At 58.9% G+C, this 26407-nt stretch overlaps 1 protein-coding gene across 6 annotated transcripts in view; it reads left to right on the forward strand.

The window, feature by feature from the left end:
- Positions 1–3290: 3290 nt before the first annotated feature.
- The window catches only part of RET (ret proto-oncogene), a 50242-nt gene continuing 27125 nt past the window's right edge, over positions 3291–26407 (forward strand). For all 6 annotated transcript variants that reach the window (XM_036337284.1, XM_036337286.1, XM_036337285.1 and 3 more), the window contains exons 1-3: positions 3291–3543; positions 23685–23948; positions 25508–25795. In XM_036337284.1, the coding sequence (XP_036193177.1) occupies positions 3474–3543; positions 23685–23948; positions 25508–25795 (622 nt within the window). In that variant the 5' untranslated portion in view covers positions 3291–3473. The remainder of the gene's footprint in view (positions 3544–23684; positions 23949–25507; positions 25796–26407) is intronic.

The following is a 26407-nucleotide window of genomic DNA, read 5'->3' on the forward strand; positions in this document are numbered from 1 at the left end:
TTCCCACGGAGACCCAGAGGCCCTGGGAACATGCCGGTTTGCTCAGAGAAGAGACACAGCCAGGACACACCCAGAGCCTTCTCCCAGGCTTCACACCATGCCCTGGCTCCACCTCCCACCAGGCAGCTCGCTGGGCTTCGGAGGACCGTGGAAGAGGAATGAGGAAAACACCAATTTTCTGCTGAGCCAGGGACTGTGCGGACCCTGCCAATGCTTCCTTTGGGTTTGTCCTCACAGCACTGCAGGGCAGTTGCCATGTCATTCCCATGTCACAGATGAGGAGCCCGAGGCCCAGGGATGCAGCTAGCTGGTTCTCGGGTTAGGTAGCAGAAATAGAGACAGTTTTCTCTGAGAAAAGGAGAAGGGAGGAGAAGAGGAGAACAGAGAGGAGAGAAGGGAGGAGGGAGAAGGAAATTCAGAGGAGAAAGACAAGTCTGTGGTGGGGGCCTTGGAAAGGTGAGTCGGGGCAAAGAGTTGAGGCCAGGCCTTCTGGGGAGGTGGGCCTTGTCTGAGCCTCGCGGGATCTGAAGATGTGCAGGATCTGGTCACGTGTGCTGCAGAGCTTTGGGCTCAGGGCTGAGGAGGGTCCCCTCACTGGCCAGGTGTGGGCATGAGACAGGCAGGCGGGGCCTCCAGAGTCAGGGGCAGATGGGCCACGCCCTGTGAGCCCCAGTCTGGCACGCTGTGAGCGTGTTATGGGGACAGCATATTTGACTGGGCGGGCGATGAGCCTTGCAATGGGCCCTCAGAGCCAGCTGGTGGGCACTGGCTGTCCTTCAAGCTGCACCTGGAGGAAGGCACTCAGAACTGTCTGCACCTCAACACCCACTGGATAGCAATGCAGTGGTAAGTCCTATCATTACTTCTACTTGCAGAAGGTACCAAGCGGTTAGCTACAGCACTCAGTCATCCTCAGAGTCTATGCTGCCAGCCTCTACATCACAGTGCCTGCCTGAGGGACCGGCACCCCCCTCCCACACCCCCTCTGACGACATCTGGCCCCGGTGGGATGTTTACAGTTGGAAACTGAGGCACAGGGGAGATGACTGGGGGAAGCCAGGACAGGGAACGGGAGCCTCCTGGAGACTCTCCGAGGTCCCTGGGACAAGGTGGGGAAAGGGAGAGATTTCTTGGGGCATCAGACTTGCATCTTTGGATTCTGCCATTGCTGAACTTCTGACCTCGCCCCGTGGGGCCTCAGGGAGTCAGCACTCCCTCCCTCTGCTGGGGAGAAAGCGCCTCCCTGCTGCTCTGAAGTCCTGGTCCCGAGCCAATGCACAGTCCCCGGCATTGAGTCACTCCCCACCTGCAGTCTGAGGCCAGCAAGCCCAGGGACTCACCCCTGCCCTCTACTGGGTGCCCCTCCGGTCAGGTCCCTGGGCAAGCATGAGGGGGAAGGTATGCAACCATGTCCATGTATGTGAACACACATGTGTGCACATATGTCCATACACATGTATGTACAGCGGCACACATGTGAGGCCCCACCAGACACTGATCTATGAAGGCAATGCCCTCACCATAGTGTCAGGTGTCCACTCAAGACCTCAGAGGGTGGAGGCACAGAGAGGGTGGAAGAGGGGAGGGGGCCCAGGCAAGAGCATGGCCTCAGATGGGACACATGGGGCCAACCAGGTACCCAGCCTGTCCAGGGTCAGCCACAGCCTGGCCAAGGTGCTCCCTGGGAGGCTTGAGGGGAGGGGCTGGTTGGAAGAACAGGCCCAGCCACGCCTCTTCGGTCTGCATTCTCCTGCCACAGGAGCCTGTTTGTAGCAGAGAAGTCCCCCTCAGTCCCCGCTTTCCCATGCAGGTCCCTTCCCTGGGCATAGCCCTGAGTGTGCAGCCTTGGCAGCCATTAGCACCAGAGGTAGGGCCTGTCTACACCCACAAAGCCCCCTGTGGCCAACTCCAGCCCCATAAACCTGAGGGTTGGGGCCCTGGGCATGTGTGGCAGGCAACACAAGTTCTGATGGCTGCAGGGTAGCTTTCCTGAGCTGGCAACACTGTGCACTGGCCTTCTGCCAGCAGGCCCACTCCGGACATCCTGGCTGGCAGAGCCCCCAGCCAGCCTGTCTTGGCAGCTCCTCCTCCAGCCTCTGCCTGCGCCTGCGAGGGTGACTTCACTTTGACTTCATATCTGCAGAGTGATGCGCAGATCTCTTATTCAGCCCTGAGCTCAGCCAGGCGAGAGGGTGGGGCTCTGCACAGCAGGCAGAAAAGGCCCTGAAGTAGGGCCGCCCAAGCTTAGGCTCCCATTCCTCTGGCCCAGGTGGAGGCCAGACCTCAAAGACTGCTGGGAGTGGAGGAAAACAGTGGCCTTTTCCCAGAGGCACAGAGCTCACCTCCAACCTCACCCCAAGAGCCCCATGTTAAGGGCCCCGAATGTTCCCCTTTTAGGATTATATGTCTTTGTGCGCATCATTTCTTTGGGCGAATTAAATTATTTGGGGCCCCAGTTCCTCCCTGCTGCTCACTCTCCTACCCAGTCAGTCCCACATACAAAGAGTTCTGCTGAGGGGCGGGTCCAGCCTCCAAGCACCCCTCTAGGCACCAGCACCAGGCGTCTTTGAAAGGTGTGCCCGGGCCAGTTCCTGCTCCCTTCGGCAGGACCGGTCCTGAAGAGGGTCTCACAAACTGCCCTAGGAGACCCCCACCCTCTCCTTCACCAAAAACGTGGACATTATAAGCTCTACTCCAGGCTGCCTCCTGGAGGGCTCAGAAGGTGCAGAAAGCGCTCCGGCTCCCCTACCCGTGCCCCGGCCCAGCCCCTCAGCCCCACAGCTCGCGTGGTGCTCCCAAGGAGGCCGAGCTCCCCCTCTCCACGCCCCCCGCTCCACACAAATGGCGGAGAACGCGCTCCACGCCAAGAGCCTGGAGGCGGGGCACCGCGTAGTCCCCGCGCCCGCTCCGGCGCATCCCAGCAGGCCTCCCAGACCCCACATCCCGGCGGTGTCCCTGCCCCGTGTGGGCGGTGGGGGAGGGCGAAGCGCGGGGCCCCTGAGCTGGCGCACAGGCTGTGCAAGCAGAGGGGCGCGGGCTGGGCTGGGCTGCGGGTGGCAGACCCGCACTCCGCGCCCCGCACTCGCTCCTACTCCTGCCCAGCCCAGCCCACGCCTGCGCCCGGCGTCCAGCGCCGGACCCCTACTGGCTCCTCGCCGGGTTCGCACTAGGCGTAGTCCAGCGGGTCCTCCCGAGTCCCACCCCTACCCGCACCCGGCAGGCTCCTGGCCCCGCCCCGCCCCGCCCCGCCCCTGCCGGCACCTCCTTCGTAGCCCGCGCTCCTTCGCCTGAGTCCGGCGACCAGAGCCCCGCGCACCGCACGGGAGATCCGCCGAGCCGCTCCCGAGGCTCCGCGCCCGCAGTGTCCCCGCGCCCCAGGCGGGATGGGACGGCCCGGCTGAGCGCCGCCCCTGCCCCGACACCCTCTGCCCGAGCCACCGACCCTCTTGCCGTGGCCCCAGCGCGCACTGGCGATGGCGAAGGCAACGGCCGGCACCGCGGGGCTGCGATGGCTGCTGCTGCTGCTGCCGCTGCTCAGCGAAGGTGAGTCCTGCGGGCGGCCGGTGCCCGCGGCGGCCGGGGCGAAGTTGGCGCCGCTCGGCACGGCGCAGTGGACGCGTTCGAAAACGCCTTTCTGTGTGCGGCGCGCGTTTGCGGGCCGGAGGGGCCGGCGGGAGCGAGGTGGTGCAGTGGGCAGGGCCCTCCGGCCCGGAGCTGGGCGGGTCTCGGGGGAGCGGGACGCGGGCCAGGCCGGGCGGCCGGGGTGGGTGCCCAGGGTCCGAGCCGCAGCCGCGCGTCCCAGCCTGGTGATGCTTGGAGCGAAGCGGACGGATCTGGTTGCGGTTTCGGCGCAGGTTGGGGCGGACGGGTGGGGTAGCCCTGGAAAGCCAGCCACCTGCGCACGGAGTTCAGTTTCTGCAGGAGATCGCGTCCTGGCGCTCCACATTGGTACATCTCCACCCCCCCAACCCCACCCCCACCCCAGGCTCTGATCCCCTGGCCTGCCCCGCGGTGCGGAGGACGGCTGCTCTTTTACAAGGGGTTGCTTTTCCCTTGTGCGTCTTTTGCCTCCCAAGTCTTTAAAAACCTAAAAGCCTGGTGTTTGTTGGCAGGATGCCCTCGATGGCCGGCTCAGGCTAGCCCAGCGTGGGGGGCAGAGGCCTGCCAGGGTGTCGAGCCCCACAGGGACACCTGAAGGTGCGGCCTGTGTGTCCATATGACGGCTCTGGGCCAGCCTTTTCCAAGAGCTTCTGACCATCTTCGAATGGGCAGAAAGGCTGGCCACTGCCCCCACCCCAAACCCTAACAGGATGAACCCCAAGGCTGTGGAATCTTACCCTCCTTGGCCACCATGCATTTTACCTTCCCTCAGCAGTGCCTGGCTGATCTGCTCCTGCAGTACCCCTCTGTGCATCCCGTTTCCCTCTGAGAGGGAAGGCGCTCTGGCCACCTTCCCCGGTACTTACAAAGAGCTTTCTCTCACACAAACTCTGCGTTCACAGGCTTGCTCAAGGCTTAGTTTGTGTGACTGGGTCCCAGTCTCAAGGAGCAGATAGGAAGCCAGAATGATACCCAGAGTGAGACTCCTTTCTTTGCCCTGGGAAAGAACAGGGCAAGTCCGTTCCAGTATAGGGCCCCTGGGGTCACAGGTCACAGAGAAAGACAGGCAGGAGGCTGTAAACACAGGCAGGGCAGAAGCGAAGGGGAACAGGGTGTAGTGAAGCCCTCTCCCAGCTCTCAGGCTGCAGCTTTGTAATTGTGGGCTTTTGGTCCAAAGCAGCGTGCGCAGGGCAGCCTCGGCAGCCAGCAAAGGGGTGCCTGCCAGAGGTTTCCCCAGTGCCCTTCCACTGCCTCTGCTTAACCAGCGTGCCCAGTGAGGCTGCAGGTGGCTGAACTGCGGGGTCTGGCTGCGAGGGTTGGCCTGTGGCACTTGGCAGGAACAGGTGGCTTGTCTACACCCTGGCCCATGGAGTTGGGTGGCCCAAGACAGGCTCTCCAATCCAGGGAAAGTGAGCCACCCACCCTGCCCTTGGGATGACCAAGAACCCACGATTGGTGGCACTGAGAGTGGAGAAGTGGCCCCACAGCACCCTGGAGAAGACACCTGGGGCCTTTGGAGAGGCCTGTGGGTGCCCTTTGGAGCTGTAGAGCCTGACTCTCCGCGAGCTGCTCCAGGCTGCCACTCCTGTGCCTGCCTGCCGCTGCAGAGACCCACCCAGGCTGGGAGCAGCTGAGCCTCGCGCCGAGCCTCGGGCGCCCTCTTGTGGGTGCGGTGCTCCAGTGGCCTGGCCTGTTGCCTGGAGGATGGGCCGAGTAGATGAAGGCCATCCGCCTGCTGGCCAGACACTCCCAGAGGCTGAGGCTGGAAGCTCCGTCTGTGCTGGGGGGCTGGCAGGAGGGGGTTCGGAGGCGATCCGAATAAAGAGGCAATGGCTAAGACCAGCCTCAGGGCTGGCAGGGTGGGCTGGAGGACCCAGAGAGCCCAGAGCAAGGCCATGGAACACAGACGGACAACTCCCCTACTCACCACCTCCCACCAACACTCCCCACCCCTCGCCTCCACGCCCCATGTGCCCATTTTCATTATTTGTAACCACACACACCTTCAGAAAAGGTGCCAACCCACACAGAGCAGGCAGACTCCCCACTCACACCCTTGCATCCTTGCTCACCCTCACACTCCGTCATCACCAAGATACACTCCTGCCCCTTCTCAAGGGTGTGTGTTTGTGACCCCTGTGGACACACACTCCCACAGCACGGCCTGGCCTTTCACACTCCACCCTCTCCCTGCCTCTCGCACACACTGGGCTGCTGCATGTGCACACAGGACATACCCTTCACCCCCACACCCATCTGCCCCCAGTATCCTGGAACCAGGGTTAAGGAACCTCCGTCTAAAGGTTGTTCTTAGAAGAGTTTCTGGTCTTTTGCTGCTCAGCACAGGTGCAGCCACCCTGTTTCGTAGCCGAGGAACCAGAATCCCGGCTTCTGGGGCTCCCCCCACATGTCGCAGGCTGACCCCATACCAGCACCATCTTCCTGACCTGCGGCTCCTCCTGGGACTTACATCTCTCATCTTCCTGCCTGGCTTCTTGGGTCCCATTTTGCTCGTCACCTCTTGCTACAAGGAAGGACCTCCCCTCTCTGCCTGGGGACCCCCAGACCTTTGACTCCCAGGCACCAAAGAAGGGAAGACTTTCCATAACGCGGCAGGCCCCTCTCCAGGCTGCTGGGCCCACCCCTCTGCAGTGGGGCCTGAGCAGGCGCTCCTGCCTGGACCGGCAGGCAGGTACAGGAGCAGCCCCTGGCCAGAAAGGTTACTCCATCTAGTCCATTTCTCTGCCACCCCCTCCCCTCTCTGTGGCCAGGGCCTAATGGAAAATGGCTCCTGCTCTGCCAGGCTCACCTGTCTTCTTCCTGCTCCACCCTGCTAAGGCCCGCTGGTCTGTGCCCCACCCTGGCTGCCCAAGGCCCTAGCAGGGCCCAGCCACCCAAGGACATGGGGTGGAGCCACTGGTGGGCTCCTAAGGGTGGGGCCTGAGCACAGAGCACAAACAGGGGCGTTTATTGAGCCTGTTGCTACATTGTCTTTATTCTGCAGAATTGCTGTAACGATGGCCAAGTAAAGCACTGTTTCTTTGGTGATGTGAAGAAAATGGGCTGCATCACCTAATGGGAAGCTAATGGCCTTTTAGCCAGGGAAGGAGAAAACTAATTAAAAATTGTGGTATCTGTTCAAACAGAGCCTGAGGTGCCAAGGTGAAGGGCGGGCCTGACACGGCCACCTCCTCTGAGGCCCTCCCCCTCTGCAAGCTGAGGGCCCCCTGGTCTTCTGGTTTCACCTGAGTGAGGCCGGTGCCAGCAGCAACCACACCCATGGGGGCTCACAGCCTGTTGGTCCATGCTGAGCACTAGCTCACTGCTTGTCTGCTAGCCCACTGTGTCCTCCCAAAACCCTGGGGGAGGTGCCTTGTTGTCCCATTGCACAGTTGAGGAAACTGAGACGCCCAAAGCCTGTGAACTTGAACCCAAGGAGAGGACTTACTGAGTCCCCAGCCCCAGTTCTCTGGCTTTCAGCAAGCCCCTGCACACACCCTCCGCCCAGGGGCCCAGCACCTGGCAGAAGCCGCTGTGCTGAGGAGAGAGGGTGGGGGCGGTGCCGGGCTTCGGAGGGCCTGGGTGCAGCTGGGCACCCTTCCCTAGGGCCCTTCTCCCCTGGGCGCCAGGTCAGACTGGGAGAAGAAAGTGCCCGATCTGCACCCAGAAAAAATGGCGGAGTTGGAGAAGCGCCCCCCTAAGTAGCACCTCTGTCCTGTGGAAGTGGCTCCATTTTCCCTGTGGAGCCCCTTCTGCCTCCCCTGGTTTGGAGGACACTTCCTGGGGTACAGGTTCCTGACCGTGGCTGCTACTCATCTCATCCCCCACCCTCCATGCTGCCGTCATCATCTTCCTCCTCCTCATTTTGCAGCTGTTTTTCTGAGTGACTCGGTTGTAACAATTACAGTAACAGGTCACACACACTCCTGGGGGCACACTTCCCAGGGCTGGAGATAGACAGCGGGGACAACAGGGGGCCCCTTCACCTCAGAGCTGTCACCTGCAGGGGGAGATGGGCAGTGAAGGAAGGGGTGTGGGTGTGTGTGGGTGTGTGTGTGTGATTTCAGATGGAGGTGAGGCAGGAGGCTGGCTGAGGGGAAGAGGGGAGGTCAGTTATACTCAGAGAGGTCAGGCCCAGCGTGTCCCTCTGTGGGCCTGGGAGGTGCTCCTGGGGGACTTGCAGGGGTGAGAAGGCTTAGGCCTCCCCAGCCCACCTGCCTCTCCCTTCCCTGCCCGAGTGGCAGAGAGGCAGCCCAGGGCCAGTGCCGGGGTCTAGGGGAGGCTGTGACTAGAGGACCTGCAGCTCCAGGAAACTTGGGAACCCCTGTGGGCTGAGCCCTCCTCCTGCCCTCCCTCCCCACCTGGTTCTCCCACCACCCACCATCCCTGAGCTCTGGGGCCAGACGAGACCTTAGCTTCCATAGAGCTCTGGCCTCGCAGGCTGTAGCCCTCTCTGGAGGCTGTGAAGCCAGGGGAACCTCTGAGCATCCACCAAGAGAACCCTGGGCAAGGCAGAGGGGGGTGAGAGGCAGCAGCAAGGTGCCACGGATCCCTTAGCCCCTCCCCCGCGGGAGCCGATGCCCCTAGAAAGTGTGGCTGAGCAGCAGACGATGCCAGTGGGAGGTGGAGGGGGCAGTCCAGGCACACCTGGGCCCTCAGAGCAGGTGGCCAGGCTCGAGCAAACACCTCTGTTTGCTTTTGCCTTGCGGGTGGCTCCACCGATACAGCAGACGGGGCACCGCCACAGAAGGTGCCCTGATGGGCGGCCGATGCTGCTCTCCGTGACATCAGCAGTGTTCGCTCCGCACCTGCTCAGGGGAAGTGCCCGTGTCCCTACAGGCCCCTGTCCTGGGGCCCCAGTTTCCCCTCCCAGATTCGGGTGCCGGCAGCTGCGCCTCATCGCAGCCGTGAGCCTTCACCCCTCTGTGGCACGGGTGCAGATGTCTGGGTCCTGCAGGGCCCGGGCTCCAGAGGGACAGTGTGGCCCTGGAGGAGGGGGAGTGCGGCGAAGCTCCCAGCCCTGCCCGGAGCAGCGGTGTGACCTGGCTCTGCCTGGAGAAAGGGCTCCGCTGCCAGAGCCCTCAGCCCCTGGCCCAGCAGTGGTCATCCAAACTGGTTCTAGTCCACCCCACCCACACGTACCTGTGCGACTGCCGGGAAATTCTCATGACGCTCTCTTCCAGAAAGGGAAGCAGAAAAAAGGTTAATTTCCTAAAACTTAACTAATAGCTGGAAAATGCTGGGGAAGATATGTGCTCTTTGTGCCAGGATCTGGGGGTGGGGGTGGGGGTGGGGGTGGGGTGGGGGTGGGGGTAGGGCTGAGCTGGGGTACACACTGTGACGTGGGCCTCTGAGCAGAAAGAGAGTGTTTATGAGTTTCTTCCTGAAACTCTCCTGGCCAGTGACACAGGCAAAGACGTGAGCCGGGCTGGTCCTAGGCGCCGCTTCTCTGCCTGCTCCCCATTCTCCTCCAGCCCTGGCTGTGCTCTGCAGCTTCCCATCCTCTCCTTTCTGGAGAGGAGAAAGGGTGGGGTCGGAGCAGGGCTGTGCGGTGGAGTGGGTGCAGGGCCTGCCTGGGAGCAGGGCGAGCACGCGCCAGTGCCACTGGGAGGGGTTGAGCCTTGTCAGGTGGGCGGCCTGCAGGTGCTCCTTGCTGGACCACAGACATGGCTCCACAAAACCTTGAAAAGCCTTGACCAGGACCCGCTGGGGTTTTCTTCGCTTCCCTAGCCTCCCCCCAGCTGTATCTGTGAGGGCAGGCGGAATTGCACTTGGTAACAGAGACCCCTGCTTCCTGCCCGCCCTCCCCCCTACCCCCCCACCCCCCACCCCCCCCGACTCAACAGTCTGTGTGTCTCCTGCTCCTGACACTTTCATCAGCCACTCCACCGGGGGTACACGATGAGGGGCACAGAGCTCTAAGCAGCCAGGCCTCGTGGGCCCACGGCAAGCTGCCCACGTTCCACGGGCTGGAATCCCGCCACAGCCTCCCGGGGGTCCCCTCTCGGGACTTGTGCCCCTGCACACCTGCACACCTGCTCTTCCAGGCCCACCTTTCCCGGGCCACACAGCAGGCACCTGTACTGGGAGAGGGGCAGGGGGAGGGTGGAAAATAACTTACAGTTCCTTTGAGGTGAGAGTCACACAGCATAAAAGTAACTGTTTTAAAAGGCGCAGTGCAGTGTCGTTTGGAACAGTGTTGCGTAGGCAGCACCTCGGGTGTTACAAAAGGAAACCCCGTATCCGCTAGGCAGCGCTGCCTGCTCCCCGGCCCAGCCCCTGTGACGCCACGCTGCGTCCTAACGCCATGGAAACGTCCATTCTGGGTGTTTCTCATAAGTGGACCTTCACTGACCTTGATGTTTCTGAGGTGCCTCCACGTTGCAGCTCGCATTGGTATCTCATTACTTTCTAAGGGTAATGGTCCATTGCGCGTGAAACCACATTTATTTATCCTTTCATCTGTCGATGGACACTGGGGCTCTGTCCCCTTTTGGCCATTGTGAATAGTGATGCGTGAACATTCATCTGTTTGAATCCCTGCTTTCAGTTCTCTGAGGCGTGAACCTGGGAGCGGAACTGCTAGTTCATAGCGTAATTCTAAGTTCTATTTTTTGAGGAACTGCCAAACTCTTCTCCACAACAGTCAACCCATTTCACATTCCCGCCAGCGGTGTGTGGGGATGCCAGGTCCACCACATCCTCCCCAACACTTATTCTCTCTCTGTTTGTTTGTTTGTTTGTTTTAATAATCATCCCAGTGAGTACAAAGTGGCATCTATTAGTTTTGATTTGCATTTTCCTAATGATTAGTCACGTTGAGCATCTTTTCACTCGCTTCTTGGCCATTTGTGTCTTTGGAGAAATCTATTCAGGCCCTTTGCCACGAATTTAATTGGGTGATTTGTCCTTTTGTTGTTGGGTTTACTTTGCTTTATCACATCTCCAAGTGTTTCTGAGAAGCAGTGTCATCAGTGGCGTTCCTGTCGGTGTCTGAGCCGCTGGTCCCTTTCGGGGAGGATGTGAGTTTATCTGACGTCCTCCTGTGCGGGCTGAGTCACCATGACCCCACTGGGACCCTGAGGACACTCTCAGAAGACCTGGACCCTAAAGCCACATTGAGATCAGACGTCCCAGAAGCAATGTACAGCTTGTGTTGGACCCTGAGCCTAGAGACTGCCCTGTGGAGGACAAGGGGGAGGACGCGGGGCCAGGAACCAGTGACCCACCTGACCTGGCAGGGCCCAGCAGCAGGGGAACCTCGGGCCGCCTTGTCTGGCTAAACCTCAATCCAGACTCTAAAATAACCAGGCAGATGTGTTGCCACTGTGTGATAGCAGCTGCCATCCATTGAAGGGATTTGGGGGGACAGTGGTGCTTTATTGAAGCGTGCCCCCCACCTTGCACAACGGCAAGAGCCCAGCATGGAGGCCTTGACCAAGGACTAGCAGGAAGCCTTCACAGGCCGGGCAGATCCGACTCCACAGTCGGGAGTGGGAAAGGAGAACTGGATTCTGCAGCGCTTCCAGAGAGTTCTCAGCGGGGAGCAGACCGGAAAGGCGCAGTGCCCATCAGGGCACAGGCCCGAAGGAGCATGGGCTGGCTCCGCCCTTTTCTTTCCACTTCCTCCTGTCACCTGAAGTCTCTCCTTCAGATTTAGGCTCATGTCTTCTTGCCTTGTCAAGATGGCCTGGGAGGACATGTGTGGTTCTAATCCTATTCCAGCTCCACATCCCTCGCCCCACAGGGGCCACCTAGGCTAAAGCCCACCCCCAAGTTCCATCCTGCCCCCATCCTGCTGGTCAGGAAGCTCAGCACAGACATCTCAGACTCAGCAAGCCAGCTTGTGATCTGAAAGGAGCCTCAGCATCAGGTGCAAGCCTCCCATTTCTTAGATGGGGAAACTGAGGCCCCAACGGAGGTGTGAGCTGTCACATGTGGGGGAGGCACCGTTAGAGGACTTGGTTGCCATAAATCATTCTCCACACTCCCTCCAGACCTGGGACTGGGTTCCTACCCCCCCCCCCCCCCCCCCCCGCTTAATCCTCATCTGAGGTATTTTTCTTTTTTTCCCAGAGAGTGTGGAAGGAAGGGAAGGGGGGGGGGGAGAGAAACATGGTTGCCTCCTGCACATGCCTCAACCAGGGCCGGGGATCCAACCTGCAACCCAGGTACATGCCCTTGACTGGGAAGCAAACCCGAGACTCTTTGGTGCTACCAGCCAGGGCAGAGGTTCCCTTTTTACTCTTGAAGTTGAGGCCTGGTGCCCCAAGGGGCTTGATGACAGTGTCCAGATGAGGTGGCCTTTGCCCCAGCACTGGACTGCTGGGCGTGCATTGGGCCTGAGGACTCGCTGCCTTCCAGGGTCCCAGGCGCACGTTCTGCCAGTACCTGCCTCTCAAAGGCTTCCCCAGCTCTCTCACCTCCACACTCAGCAGAGATCCTCAGGCCTTCTTTGGGGCCCCCCACATCCCCAGGGAGAGCCCAGCTTCTGCTCCAGAGACTGTGGTGGCTGCACCTGGGGTCCGGCCTGCGGCCCACCTGGCTGCACTCCTAGAGCTCCTTCTCGCAGCAGGAGTGGAGAAAGGAGAGGACAGAGGCCCAAAGCCGCAGGAGGGGCCGGAGGGGGAGGCTCCCGCGGGAGCACCATGACCTCCCCAGCCTGCCCTCCGTGTGTGCTGCGGGCAGGATGGCAGGAGATGGCTTCCTCGGAGGGGGCAACTCTCAGACATGACAAGGAGGCACATTCAGACTGCAGCGTGGCCTTCCAGCTCCCCCGTGGGCTGCAGTGGTCCCAGCGAGGCCCAGCTCTGCCTAACAGGCTGTGAGGGCTCATGGAGACATCGTAGTCCCAGACACCCCAGATGGGTGACCCTGTGTGGGTGCTGCTCTCCCAGGGGCTGCCCTGACCACCCCCCACAAGAAGGTACGAACATGAGTCGCCATCCATAGGCAGAAGCAGACTCTACTGGATCCACCTTCTCAGTTGTTTGGTGGTACTAGGACCCGATAGGGCCAGAGGGCAGGACCCTCAGGGCTCACTTGCGTGCCCAACTGGGGTAGGCGTGGCAGGTCTCTAGCATCAGTGGGGCCCTGGCAGGTGCCCCCTGTGCACACACCAACCATGACTGTGTTTGTCCCTGTTGGGTGGGCACAGCCTGAGCAAACTCCCGCCCTGTCACCCCTTCCTGGGCCTTCGCCCTATTTCACAGAAATGTTAAAAGAGCAAATTATGCCAGGAAACTTTTAGGGGCACCTGCCTTTTAGAAAGGGGGGAAGGAAGTCACGTTTGGATATTTATGATACCGTGTCCTGCCTGGTCTGCAGGCAGGTGGACTGGGTTCCCAGGTCATGGTGCCCTGGCTTCTGTACAGATGTGTGCGTGTCTGTCAATGAGCCCGGGAGCCCTATGGCTTTGCACACTGGCCTGTGGGGACCCTGGGCTTAGGCCTGGCTCATGGTCTGCGTGGCCTTGTACAAGGTACTTAGCCTCTCTCTGCTCTGATTTCCCTCTAGAAGACAAGGATCCTGTGGTCCCTCCCTCTGGCAGCTGTGTTGGTTAAGTGGACAGTGCATGTGAGGCACTTTGAATGGGCCCTCTCAGGAGGAATGCTCCTATAGACGTCTCGCTTGTTAATATTGAATACTGGTGAGAAGGGTGCAGGCACAGGGGGCAAAAATGGGCAGGCCATGGCCGCTATGCCCAGTCTGCTCGGGCTGCAGGGCACTGGCGCCCTAGAGCCGATGGGGCCTGGTGACCGCACACGGTCATCAGCAGGCCACTTGAGTGGCCAGTCTTTTTCCAGGCAGGCCTTGCCCTGAGTAAGAGATTAATTGTAGCCTAATTGTTAGTTTCCTTTGCACAGAAGCCGGAAGGAACTGCGGTGGGGAAATGGCATTTGGGCAGGAGCGTCCGTCCGTCATCTCAGGGAGGCCACTGCAGCTGGTCTGGGCGGGGGTGGAGGTGGAGGTGGTAGCTGCAGGTGCATGCGGGATGCAGCTGGGTCCCAGTCCCTGGAAGGGGAAGGCCAGGGCCTGTGGGCAGAGGATGAGTCTGGGTAGTTGGCTCCCGTGCTGCTGGCCCGCAGGTCTCCATCGCCAAACCTTAGCCAAGCCCGGCACCCCCCACCTTGGGCGGAGGGCTGCATGGATGACATGGGGGGTCCAGGAAAGCCAGCCCTGTTTGCAGTTCCGCCATGAGTGTGAGAGGTGAATGCCGGGCGTGTTGCCCGGTGTTGAATGGGGAGAGTGAAGTCCCTGACCTGCATGGAAAGCTCCGGCAAGGTGTGCGAGGAAGAGCTCTGCACAAGTGTGGAAGGGCCCCTGTGCGCGCAGGGACCGCGGGGCCTTGAGGCAAGGGCTGGCCTCAGGTCTCTCTTCTGCCAGCTGCTCCTCCAGATTGCCAGCCACCCTGCCCAGCCAGGGCCCAGGAGGACAGGTGTCTGGGAAGCCACTGCACCCCACATTGGGCCCCCTGCCCTCCCCACCATGGACCACACCATGGGGGTTCGGACTAGAGGGATGATGGTGGGAAGGGCCTTGAGTGCTGTGCCGCGAAGCCCCCAACCAGGCAGGCGGCAGGAGCCCCCGACTCTGTGCTGGTCGTGGGGCACGGAGAGCCCGGCACCTGTGTGTGCCCAGATGGTGTTTGCTCCCTCCCATGTGCTGGGCCCATCAGGCTTGCCTTTGCTGTGTGCCCAGCCCAGCCCAGGAAGGCCACTCAGCCTTGTGGCCACGGTGGCACAGGCTGCCCACTGAAGGTTGCCAGCAGCATTTGGGGAAGGAGGAATGTCAGACGGACTGAGACTGCATCCGTGGTGACTAGTGTGGCGGATGGGCACCAGGGAAGGAGCTGTTCCAGGAGCAGTTATTTAGTGCCCAGAGTATGCACTCAGCTCTGTTGGGCATATTCCTACAGAGGCCAGAGGTGTGTTGTTTTTTTCTCAATGGTTTTTGCAAACAGAGGCTTAAACTCAGAGCAGCAGGATTGGGACAAGCTATCAGATTCCCTCAGGGAGGCACTGACTGGTGGGTGAGCACACTGAGCTAAGCCAGGGAACCATGAGCAGAGGCCGCTGGCTCTCAGAGTGAGTGGCCGGGCCATGAAGTCACTAGAGCCAGCCCAAGCCTTCCCTTCACACCTGCTCTGTGCCAGGCATCAGGCACGGCTTTGGGTCTACAACAGTGAGCCAGACAGGCATGGTGCTGACCCTGTAGGTCATTACAGCCCAGCTTTTCTCCCACAACTTCTTTGGGCCAAACCTGGAAACGCTGCTTACATTTGGAAGCCTCAGATGGCTGGCAAAGTGATAGTGGTGGTGATGAAGTAGTCATGGGGAGGGTTGAAGGTGGTGGTGCTGGTGGTGATGAAGTAGTCATGGGGAGGGTTGAAGGTGGTGGTGGTGGTGGTGGTGGTGGTGATGAAGTAGTCATGGGGAGGGTTGAAGGTGGTGGTGGTGGTGATGAAGTAGTCATGGGGAGGGTTGAAGGTGGTGGTGGTGGTGGTGGTGGTGGTGGTGATGAAGTAGTCATGGGGAGGGTTGAAGGTGGTGGTGGTGGTGGTGGTGATGAAGTAGTCATGGGGAGGGTTGAAGGTGGTGGTGGTGGTGGTGGTGATGAAGTAGTCATGGGGAGGGTTGAAGGTGGTGGTGGTGGTGGTGGTGATGAAGTAGTCATGGGGGGAGGGTTGAAGGTGGTGGTGGTGCTGGTGGTGATGAAGTAGTCATGGGGGGAGGGTTGAAGGTGGTGGTGGTGCTGGTGGTAATGAAGTAGTCATGGGGGGAGGGTTGAAGGTGGTGGTGGTGGTGGTGGTGGTGATGAAGTAGTCATGGGGAGGGTTGAAGGTGCTGGTGGTGGTGGTGATGAAGTAGTCATGGGGAGGGTTGAAGGTGGTGGTGGTGGTAATAAAGTAGTCGGGGGAGGGTTGAAGGTGGTGGTGGTGGTGGTGGTGATGAAGTAGTCATGGGGGGGAGGGTTGAAGGTGGTGGTGGTGCTGGTGGTGATGAAGTAGTCATGGGGGGAGGGTTGAAGGTGGTGGTGGTGGTAATAAAGTAGTCATGGGGAGGGTTGAAGGTGGTGGTGGTGCTGGTGGTGATGAAGTAGTCATGGGGGGAGGGTTGAAGGTGGTGGTGGTGGTAATAAAGTAGTCATGGGGAGGGTTGAAGGTGCTGGTGGTGGTGGTGATGAAGTAGTCATGGGGAGGGTTGAAGGTGCTGGTGGTGGTGGTGGTGATGATGAAGTAGTCATGGGGAGGGTTGAAGGTGCTGGTGGTGGTGGTGATGAAGTAGTCATGGGGAGGGTTGAAGGTGCTGGTGGTGATGAAGTAGTCATGGGGGGAGGGTTGAAGGTGGTGGTGGTAGTGGTGGTGAAGTGGTGATGGGGTGTAAAAGTGATGATGGGTGTGAAGTGAAGGTGATGATGACTGTTATGGTGAGGGGGGTTATGATAGTGGTGATGGTGTGGGTGGTGGTGATGGGAGTTGGGGAATGGGGGTGATGATGGTGGAGATGGTGTGGCCGCACATGGGGAGGCCTGAACGGGACATCAGCACTCCTAGTCAGTGCCACAGCGAGCTGGCCTGCGGGGCCTTGCTGCTCCCACCCCCCATGGGGTCTGGCCATGTCCAGGAGCTCTCTGATCTCAGCTTCCTCACCCGAAATTGGGCTGATGAGAGCAGCCCCTGGGGGTGGTGATGGTGCTGTGAAGTGGAGCAGGCACTGTACTAGGAGTGGGGGCTGGTATGGGGGAGCGGCGGCCTCTGCTCCCATTCGATGGGGGAATTGCTCTGAGAGTTGAGGGAGCAAAGGCCAGCATGGTCAGGAGAAAGGGGGAAAGGGCTGAGCTGGACACGGGCTCATCCAGGAGAGAGGATGGGGAGGACCAGGAACCCAGGAGCTGTGAGGAGGGCTGGACAGACCTAGCTCAAGGCCCAGAGCCCGGGCCTAACTGCGGGAGCGGCAGGCCGTGGCTGCAGGCATTGGGCCGGCACGGGAGGCCCAGCGACGGGGTCAGAAAGACACCTGGGAGAGGTGTGTGTGGTGGCTGCGAGGGCAGGTGGGAGGCCGGGAGGCCACTGAACCCCTGGGGACAGGGAGGCCGGTGGGAGGCTGGAGCGTTAAATGGGAAGCCTGGCAGGGTGCAATGAGTGGTCACCCAAGACTCCTGGGGCTGGCACCTTGGCGCACATGGGAGGAGGCCTGGCCACGCAGGCAGAGGGGAGTAGGCTGCATCAGCCTGGGCTGGCCTGGGTCTGTGCTCGGCCTTCTCTGTGGGGATCAGGCGACTTTGGAACCACGGCCACATCAGGACCACTATGGCTTCAGGCCCTGTGACCTCCGGGGGCCCGTTTTCCCATAAGAAAGGAAAGTTATGGTTTATGACTGTGTTGGTTTAAAGACAAATAGAATCCATGCCACTTTCTTATCATATCTTCTTATTATATCTTTCTTCTGATCTTAAAGTAAATGGAACCTAAAATATTTGGGGGCCCCAGGCACTGTGCCCATGGGCAACAGCAGCTACAGCATCCTGCCTGTCTGGAATGGAGGACCCCTGGCACCCTGGCACCGAGGGTTGGTGCACGTGGCCAGGCCGGTGTGTGTCCTCACCCTGGGATGGTGAGCTGCTCCTGCACTGGGCGCTGTGTTCCTGTGTGTGATCGGCAGCGAGGCAGGGACCTCAGCAGAAAGCAGAAGTGCCAGGTACTTACCTGGGCTGTGGCAGGAGCCAGGACAGCACTCGGGGGGATGCCAGATGGGGCCAGGAACTTGCTGGCTCTGATTGGCCCTGGTTCTGGCTACAGATAGCGCTGTGGGCACACTTTAAAACTGAGATGCCCGTATCTGACAACAAAAGCACAGGCAACAAAAGTAGATAACTTATACTACATCCACAATAGAATATTATTCAACCTTAAAAAGGAAGAAAATTATGATACATGCTACCACATGGGTGAATCTTGAGGAGATTGTGGTAAGTGAATTTAAGCCAGTGACATAAAGGCAAATACTATATGATTCCATTCATCTGAGGCACCTAGAGTCATCAGATTCAGAGACAGAAAATCAAATGGTGGTTACCAGGGAGAGAATGGGGAGTGTGGAGTTACTGTTTAGTGGGCACAGAGTTTCCGTTGTACAAGATGAAAAGAGTTCTGGAGGTGAATAGTGGTGATGGTTGCAGAGCGTGTGTGCGCACACGTGTACACACATGTTCGTGTCCAGGCACGAACTCTGCACTTAATGCAACTGAACTGTGCACTTAATTATTAAGTTGATAAATCTGTCCAGTGGTTAGAACGTTGGCCCTGCAGACCAAAGGGTTTCAGGTTCGATTCATGGTCAAGGGCCATGTACCTCAGTTGCAGGTTCAATCACCAGCCCAGGTTGGGGTGCAAGCTGTAGGCAACCAGTTGATGTGACTCTAACACATCGATATATCTTTCTCTCTGTCTCTCTCTTTCCCTCTTCCTCTCCCCCACCCCCACCCTGTCCCTTCCACTCTCTCTAAAAATCAGTGGGGGGAAAGGATTTTTTTTTTTAAAAAAAGAAGATGGTAAATTTGATGTTATATATATTTTACCACGATTAATTTAATTTTTTTTTTTTTATCAATCCCCTCCAGCCCACTGCCCCAGGCCCTCACCACTGCACTGTCTGCGTCCAGGTGTTAGGCACTTATGCACACAAGGCCTTCGGTTGATTGCCTCCCACCCACCCCCACCCTCCCCCACCTTCCCTCTGAGATTCCGCACTCTGCTCCATGCTTCCATGTCTTTGAATTCACTCCATTCATCAGTTTATTTTGTTACTTAGATTCCACATATGAGTGAGATCACGTGATACGGTCTTTGTCTGACTGACTTATTTCACTTAGCATGATACTCTCCAGATCCCTCAGTGCTGTCTCAAGGGGTAAGAGATCCTTCTTTTTTACTGCTGCCTAGTATTCCATGGTGTAAATGTGCCACAGCTTTTTTATCCACTTACTGACGGGCCCTTGGGCTGCTTCCAGGTCTTAGCTATTGTAAATTGTGCTGCTATGAACATAGGGGTGCATACATTTTTTCTGATTGGTGTTTTGGGTTTCTTAGGATACCCTGACTAATTTTTAAAACTGAGATTCCTTTTAAATAACCCCCTAAATTTGTTATTTGCCACAGAGCCTCCCCTTTTCTCCTAAAAGCAAAATACATTACAATCCCTTGCAAAAGCAGCCTCCAGCTGGGACAAAGCACAGATTGTGGGGTGTGTGAACCTGTCTGTGCACAAACACATGTGTACATGTGTGCGCACACATGTTCTGGCTGACTGACACCTACCTGCTGGCAGGGTTCCTCCATCACCACTGAGGTGCTTCCTGGGCTGGGTCAGTGGTTTTGTCCTCAGCCTGACGGCTGTTGGCTTAACGCCAGCTGCTGGCCTCCCCAGGGCCGCCAGTGCAGGAGAGGGCACTACGCCCATCTGAGTCTCATGAGCAGAAGGGCATCCATGCACATGGCTCTGTGTCTCATCCTGCCACTGGCCGTCCACCCATCAGACCAAGCCAGGGCATCTTAGCTGCGTATGCTCTCCCCCACCTCCCTGGTGCCGCCCCCTTCCACCCCAAATTCTGACCATTTCTCAAAAGTGTGCAGCCACCTCCCACCCTGTTCAGGAAACCATTTATTTGTTAGTTTGTTCTTCATTGATTCATTCACTGGTTCATTCATCAGTGAGTTGGCCAATGTGGCTGGAAGGTGCGGGCACCTGGGAGAGTAAGGAGGGGTGAGTTGGGGTGGGGCAGATGGACCCCCACCCCCGATGAGAAGCTGTGTCTTACTCTGCAACAGTGGACAGTTCATGCTGCGCTGCAGACGGGGCAGCATGATTCAGCTGAGCCTGGCTGCTCGTTGGCAAGTGGCCTGTGGGGTCAGGAGTGGCTGACGGAGTCTGGGTGAGCCTTGTGGTGTCGTCCAGGTGAGGGGACATGGCATCTTGCCTGGGGTGTGGCAGAGGGCAATCTGGGCTGGTCTAAGGGGTGGAAGAGGAAAGGGCTCAGGGTGACTCTGAGTTGTTTGGCCTAAATGGGGCGGAAGGAGAGGGGCCTTGACTGGGGTGGGAAGAGTGGGAGGAGCAGGGGAGGCCATCCTCTAAGCCAGACTAGGCCATGGCAGTGGAATGGCTGATGCCGAGACGCATCTGGCACTTGGGGTCGAGGAGTCCGGGCTGGTGAACTGGTAAGCACTGCAGTGTCTGCAATGGTAGCAGTTAGAACTGGGGACTGGCTGCCGTTGGCTACAGGAGAATTTGGAGAAAGAATAGGTGCTCCCGTCACCTAGAGGAGGAGACGAGCATGGGAGGTGAGCAAGCTGGTGGGAGGTGGGAGGTGGGAGGTGGTCGTGGTGAAACTGGAGAACTCCAGACGCAGGTCCTGCAGCACCTGGAGAGGAGAGACGCCAGGGAGTGCCCATTAGGATGAGTGTGGAGTCCCAGCAGCAACAGAAGCAGAGAGACATTGGCTCTGCCTTTACAGGACCGACAGCTCTGCCCGGCTAAACTGCCTTCCAAGGAGGAGGTAAAAGTATTTTTAATTTTTTTTTAATTTTCCAAGTACAGTGGACATACAATATTATCTGAGTTTCAGGTAGACACTCCCTACCCCATTCTCTTGTTCGCTTAGTGCAGACGCACTGAGCCCTGCCAGGCCGTGGTAAGTTAGCGATCACCCTGTAAGTCTAGAGTCGGGAAAAGGCAAGAAAGAGGCAGGCAAGACCCAGGTTTGTGTTTGCTGTGAGTGGGATGGAGTGGATGGGAGGGTTGTGGGGGCAGCAGTTTATCTTAGTGTCCAGTAAGGCTGGCCATGGGTTCATGGTGTTTGCTGTAGGGTCTACTTTCAGGGCAGATGTGATGCAAAATATATTCCTTCTATGTCTAAAATATTCAACTAGAATAAAGAGAATAGTGAATGGGATATAGGAGAAGGGACCGTGGGTGGATAAGCCAAATGCTAAGAGGCTGATGGTGCCAAGTACTTGTGCCTGGGTCCTGGCTGGAGGCTGGAGGGACCCCTCCACAGGGACAGCTGGCCGGCAGGGGGCAGGCCACCTGGGGAGGAGCCCATGATAGCTGCCTGCTTCCCAGTGAAGATGTTACCCAACAACCCACTTGGGAGGTTGACACCTGGTGGTGTTAGGTCGTTTTATTTACTTGCAGCAAGTAAAGGAGACAGGGAATTCACATCCTAGCTCTGTCTCCCTCAAGTGAGGCTTAGCCACTGCTTATAGATACCATTTGGTTAATTACATGTTAATTTCTTCTTTAAAATTGGCTACACTTACCTGGTTGGGTTCCTGGGAAGCTCATCCTGTTTACAGCTGTGTCTGCAAAATACTGTGCTACATTGTAACATTTAGCAAGAAAAGAATTTACAAGAACTCCTGGACCTTGAGACCTTGAGACCTATCCAACACAGACGATAGCATTAGGAAATCGCCTTTTAAAGGGACTGCTGGGCCTGAATAAAACCGTTACCTGCACCTCCCAGCGCTCAGCCAGGGCAGGAGTGGGCTGCCTGGTGGAGGGGCCTGCGGGCAGGGCCTGCCCTGCACACACGCAGGTGCTGCTGCTGACCACACGCACTTCTTGGGCCACACCATTTCACAATTTCTTTTTCTTAAGGGCCCCAAATCTGGCTTTCATGTTGCCATTTTTAGTTGTCTGGGGCTCTATGGGTCTCCGTGGCAGGGAGACTCCTGCCTTTATCCCGACTCCTACCACCACTTCGTTAGCTGTTGTGCTGAACCCCAAGACGTAGAACCTCCAGCGGTTTGACTTTGGTGACACTCCTCCCCTCCCAGGACCGGTGTTCTTAACTGTGAAACGGGGCAGTAAAGGGACCTGCACACCGTGGCTTTGAATCTGAAGTGAGAGGTTTACACAGTGTGCACCTGTGCAGGGGGAGGCCTGTCTGCACCCACACTGGCTGCTCCCCTCTCCAGCATGTCCTCCTCGGGTTCAGTTGGAGAAACTGAGGCTCAGAGGAGGCCAGCACTCTGCAGGCCATGGAAATGGACACCAGTGGCCCTTCCAGGCCCTCATCCACCCACCGAGACTGGGCGCATCCTTTGTGGGGCTCAGTATAGAATGGAAATGTGCACCCCTTGCGCACATCTTGTAAAGAAAACCCTTCTGGGAGTAGAATTTCAAGACCGTGACAACAGAGCATTCAACCAAGTGTGGGCCCTTTTGGTACTGCCCAGGCTACACCCCCTTGAGGCCGGCCCTGCACCCACATCCTCTCCCTCCCACCCCTGGAGCAAATGTTTTTCCATCTAGAAGTGTTTGTGACAAGGAGGAGCGTTAAGGCAGCATGCCCCGCTCCAGGCGCCACCTGGAAGGCATTTTAAGTGCATTTAGGTCTGTTTCTGCTCACAGTCACTGCCTGGCCCACAAACCCCTTTTGGCAGCAACAGCCTGGGCCCCACACGGATCCTGCAGGGCTGGGCTCCATGAGCCGGGAGCAGACAGGGCCCATTCCCTGCAGATGTGGTCTGTGTTGGGGGCTGGATCAGCTTGGGGGTAGGGGCTCCCAGGAGCTCGGCTCATCCCACCCCCAGCCCCTGAACCACTGGAGGTGTGGGTTCGAGGGCCGCCCTCCCCAAAGGAGGAGCCCCACACTGGATCTGCTCCTGCTTACCTGGCAGGTGGCCCTCTGGGCAGAGCATTTGCCCCCCACCCCCCACTGACCCGTCCTCAAGGCCCTCCTCGCGGGCTGGCGCCAAAGGCAGCAGGCTCTCAGCCAGTGACCAGGGCCAGGGTGTGTGTCCCAGCAGAGCAAGCTGGCAGCAGCTCTGTTGCCTCTCATCACGTACGCCTGGTCCCAGCCACCGCAGTGCTCCCAAGGACCCCACCTCGGTGGGGGTGTCGGGCCTCTGGGGGCCCAGGCTGCCCAGGCCTGTGTGCTGTCTTGTGGACCCGCACCTGCCCTCCCCCGACCCGAGCCGGGTTCCCTGTAGCCCTGGGAGCTGGGATCTCAGGAGCACGCCCCTCCACCGGCCGGGGTCAGCCTCTCCCTTCCCCATGGCATTCCCAGCTCTACCCCCAGCCCCTCAGTGAGCAGGGTTTCAGGCAGCGTTCACATAGGTGGAAATGCACACACCTTGGCTGTACATTGTTGACGAGTGGATGTGCCCACGTGACCCCCACCCCATCAGGATGTGGAAACCTCTCTGTTCCCCAGAACGTTCTCTCCTGTCCTTCCCCGTCTGCTGCCCCCGTCCCCCGCCGCCCCAACAGGTAGCCAGTCAGATTTCTGTCACCTAAAAGCAGTCTAGGATTGTGCCATACGTATTCGTTTGTGCCTGACTCTCCCGCGTGGCCTGATGTCTGAGACTACCCCAAGTCATCGTGTGTGTCGCTAGCCCGCCCCTTCGTATTGCTGCCTAGGATGCCGCGCTCTGGTAAACACGGCTTACCTGTTCACCCTTGAAGGGCGTCGGGCTGCTTCTGGCTCAGGGCTGTGAATACCCCTGCCATTTGTGAGTACGTCATCTGATGGACGTGTGTTTTCATTCCTCTTGGACCAATGGAGTGGAATTTCTGGGTCATATGGTAGGAGTGTGTTTAACTTTAGATAAAAATGTGTTTCTTTCGGACAAAGTACTTTATTCATTTCTGGCGACTCTTGCCTGCCCAGCCCGTGTGGCGGCGTCTTCTACACGGGAAACTCCAGCTCCAGGTGACCTGCTCAGAAGCCTGCGGGAAGCCCCGTCCACGTGGGTCACATGCTTATGGAGCGCGGGTGATGGAGAATGGCTTTGCAGCTGCTGTTGGTAGACTGCCTTTTCCTCCTCCTTCTGTTTGAAAGCAGGACGTTTTCAGCTAGTGTTTAACTATACACATAATTGCGTGTCGGTGTTCTTGGAACTGCAGATGAAAAGTCCTACTCATTTCAGAGTTTTAAATGAGTGAGTTTCTTTTGCCCATGAGAATCTTTTATCCAAGTGTGAAATGAAGCCGCTGGGAATGCCACTGTGCCTCGGAGGCCTGCCCCTGGCTCCATCACCGCCCCTCCCCCTCCCTCACGCGATTCCCTGTTCCCCGCAGCCCCGCTGGGACTCTACTTCTCCAGGGACGCTTACTGGGAAAAGCTGTACGTGGACCAACCGGCCGGGACGCCCCTGCTCTACGTGCACGCCCTGCGCGACGCCCCCGATGAGGTGCCCAGCTTCCGCCTCGGCCAGCACCTCTACGGCGCCTACCGCAAGCGGCTGCACGAGAATGACTGGATTCGCATCCAGGAGGACACGGGCCTTCTCTACCTGAACTGGAGCCTGAACCACAGCTCCTGGGAGAAGCTCAACATACGCAGTAAGGCTGCCCCTCCCCCCACCTCCTCCCCCTACGCCCACGCCCACGGCACACCCACGCTGAGGCTCAGGGGGGACTCTGCTGTGTGAGAGTGAAGGAGACTGACCTGGGGAGGGAGCCAGGACAAGTTTTGGGGCAGCTGATGGCTCTGGGCCTTCTCCTGCTTCCAGGACTTGGAAGGACCTGAGTGAAGATGGGGTGCTCCCTCCACAATGGACCCAGATGCCTTTACCGGTTAACAAGGATTTGGGGCTATGAGAGAGGGTTACGAGGGGCTGGAAAACCCCAAGGTTTCCATTTAGCAAATGATCTGGCACTTGCCGGAGAAGCAGCACGTTTCTCAGAAAGCCTGTCTCACCATCAGCAGAAGCTGCTCTTGGCACCTGCTGGGGACTTGGCTCGGGTGCCAGGGAGGAGAGTGGAGCAGACGGAAGATCTGGCCAGGCCCTCAGAGCAGGGGTCAGAGCCCGGTGGAGGCCATGCGTGACCCTGGTGCAGGCAAGGGAAGGGGTGTGAAGCAAGCAGGGTTGTGCCTTGTGGCACTAAACGGTGATTACACACCCGGTAGGTCCCCGCTGGACCCTCACACCAGCCCTGAGCTGCCGTGCGCGGGTGAGAGGCAGGCAGCCTGTGAATACCCGTGGGTGTCACTGCCCAGCAGGGCAGAATGACTGCACCCATTTGCCAAGTGAAATCAGGGTCCCCAAGTAAAGAGGGCAGCCCAGACGGTTGCTGGAGGAGGTGGTATCTGAGACGGGTCTTGTTTATGCACACAGTTGCCATCATCTTCATCCCAAGGCCCCTGGGAGGACTTGAGGAGCAGGGCTTGGGGTGGAGGCCGGAGTGGAAGTTGCTATGGACGCTGTCTCATCGGCGGCCTCTTCAGGAGAGCAGCCCCGAGCACTGCTGGGGCCGGCAGGGGAGAACGCACACACTCATTTCAACAAGGAACATTTGTACAGAGAATTACTAACCATGACGGGGGACTGGCAAAAAAGACACAGGCTAGTGAGAGGCAAAGAGAAGTCATGAGTATGGAGATGTGAGGGGCAGCCACTGCCCTCGGCTGAGAGAAGGGGTTCAGGAGGAGTCCCCCACCCAGCTGAGGTCCAGACCTCACTTGAAGGGGAGTCACTGTGGTGCCTCCATCCTGGAATTCGCTGGAGATCCCACCTCTAGGTGCAAGGTACTCTGTCCACAGTGTGTGCCTCTGCCGGGCTCCTTGATGAAGCTGCCGGGGAGGGTGTGGAGGCCCCGGGAAGCCCTCGCCTGGGGCTAGACCCAGCCAGGGCCCCCCTCTGAGGTCAGTGATTGAGCTGAGACCTGACTGACAGGAAGGGTTGGCCCGTGATGAATCTCTAGGCAGAGGAAGCAGACGGACCCCAGGTCCAGGCAGTGGGGGGCAGCAGGAGGTGACAGCCAGGTCAGAGCTCAGCAGGACCCGAGGACCACAGTGGGGACTGGACTTTACACTCCCTGGAGCTCCCGCCCTCCCCTTCCTGCTCCACGCCACCTGGAGGTGTGACTGACACCCCTGGGCCTGACCCCTCTCTCTGCAGATGGCGGCTTCCCCCAGCTCACCGTCTACCTCCAGGTCTTCCTGTATCCCACACCCCTGCGTGAGGGCGAATGCCAGTGGCCAGGCTGTGCCCGCATCTACTTTTCCTTCATCAATGCCTCCTTCCCGGCGTGCAGCTCCCTCAAACCCCGGGAGCTCTGCTTCCCCGACAGGGAGCCCTCCTTTCGAATTCGGGAGAACCGGCCTCCGGGCACCTTCCACCAGTTTCGCCAGCTGGCAGTGCAGTTCCTCTGCCCCAACATCAGCATGGCCTACAGGCTCCTGGGAGGTGAGTGCGCGCCTCACGGCCGTCCCCGGTGCCTGGTGGGTGCCAGGCGCAGGGACGTGAGCCACCACCCTGTCCATTCCTCTCATAGTCCAGAAGGTCTGCTGTGCGCCTGCAGTGGGCCAGGCACCGTGCGAAGGGCTAAGAAGGTGACAAACCTGCAGAAGCCCAGCCTGGGGCTTCCGTTCCTGTGTAGGATGGAGAGCACCGGTGTACTGAGGCATCAGGCAGCCTCTGAACGGGGAGGCGGGAGCGAGGCCAGGAGAATGGAGCGGTGCAGCTGCTGTCTGCAGCCGGGTGGTCAGGGACGGAGGCACTGGAGCCGTGGCGGGAGTGCCACGGGCGGGGGGGGTGGGGAGTTCCACGGAGGGATGTGCTGTGCGTGACGGGAGGTCAGGATTGCACGAGGGCAGAGAAGTTTCTGGGGAGCGGCCTGGGCTGCCCACGGAGGGACTGGGGAGTCGTGGAAGGCTTTCGAGGGGGGCATTGACAGGACCTAACTTACCTTTAAAGGCTTAGTCTGGCTGCTGTGTTAGGGATGATGGGGGTGGGGCGGTTTAGGAGGATGAGGACAGGAGGAGGGTGTAGCCCGGCGGGCAGCAGGCTCTGCCGGGT

The sequence above is a fragment of the Myotis myotis genome, unplaced genomic scaffold, assembly GCF_014108235.1.
Source record: "Myotis myotis isolate mMyoMyo1 unplaced genomic scaffold, mMyoMyo1.p scaffold_m19_p_15, whole genome shotgun sequence".
Lineage (NCBI taxonomy): Eukaryota > Metazoa > Chordata > Mammalia > Chiroptera > Vespertilionidae > Myotis > Myotis myotis.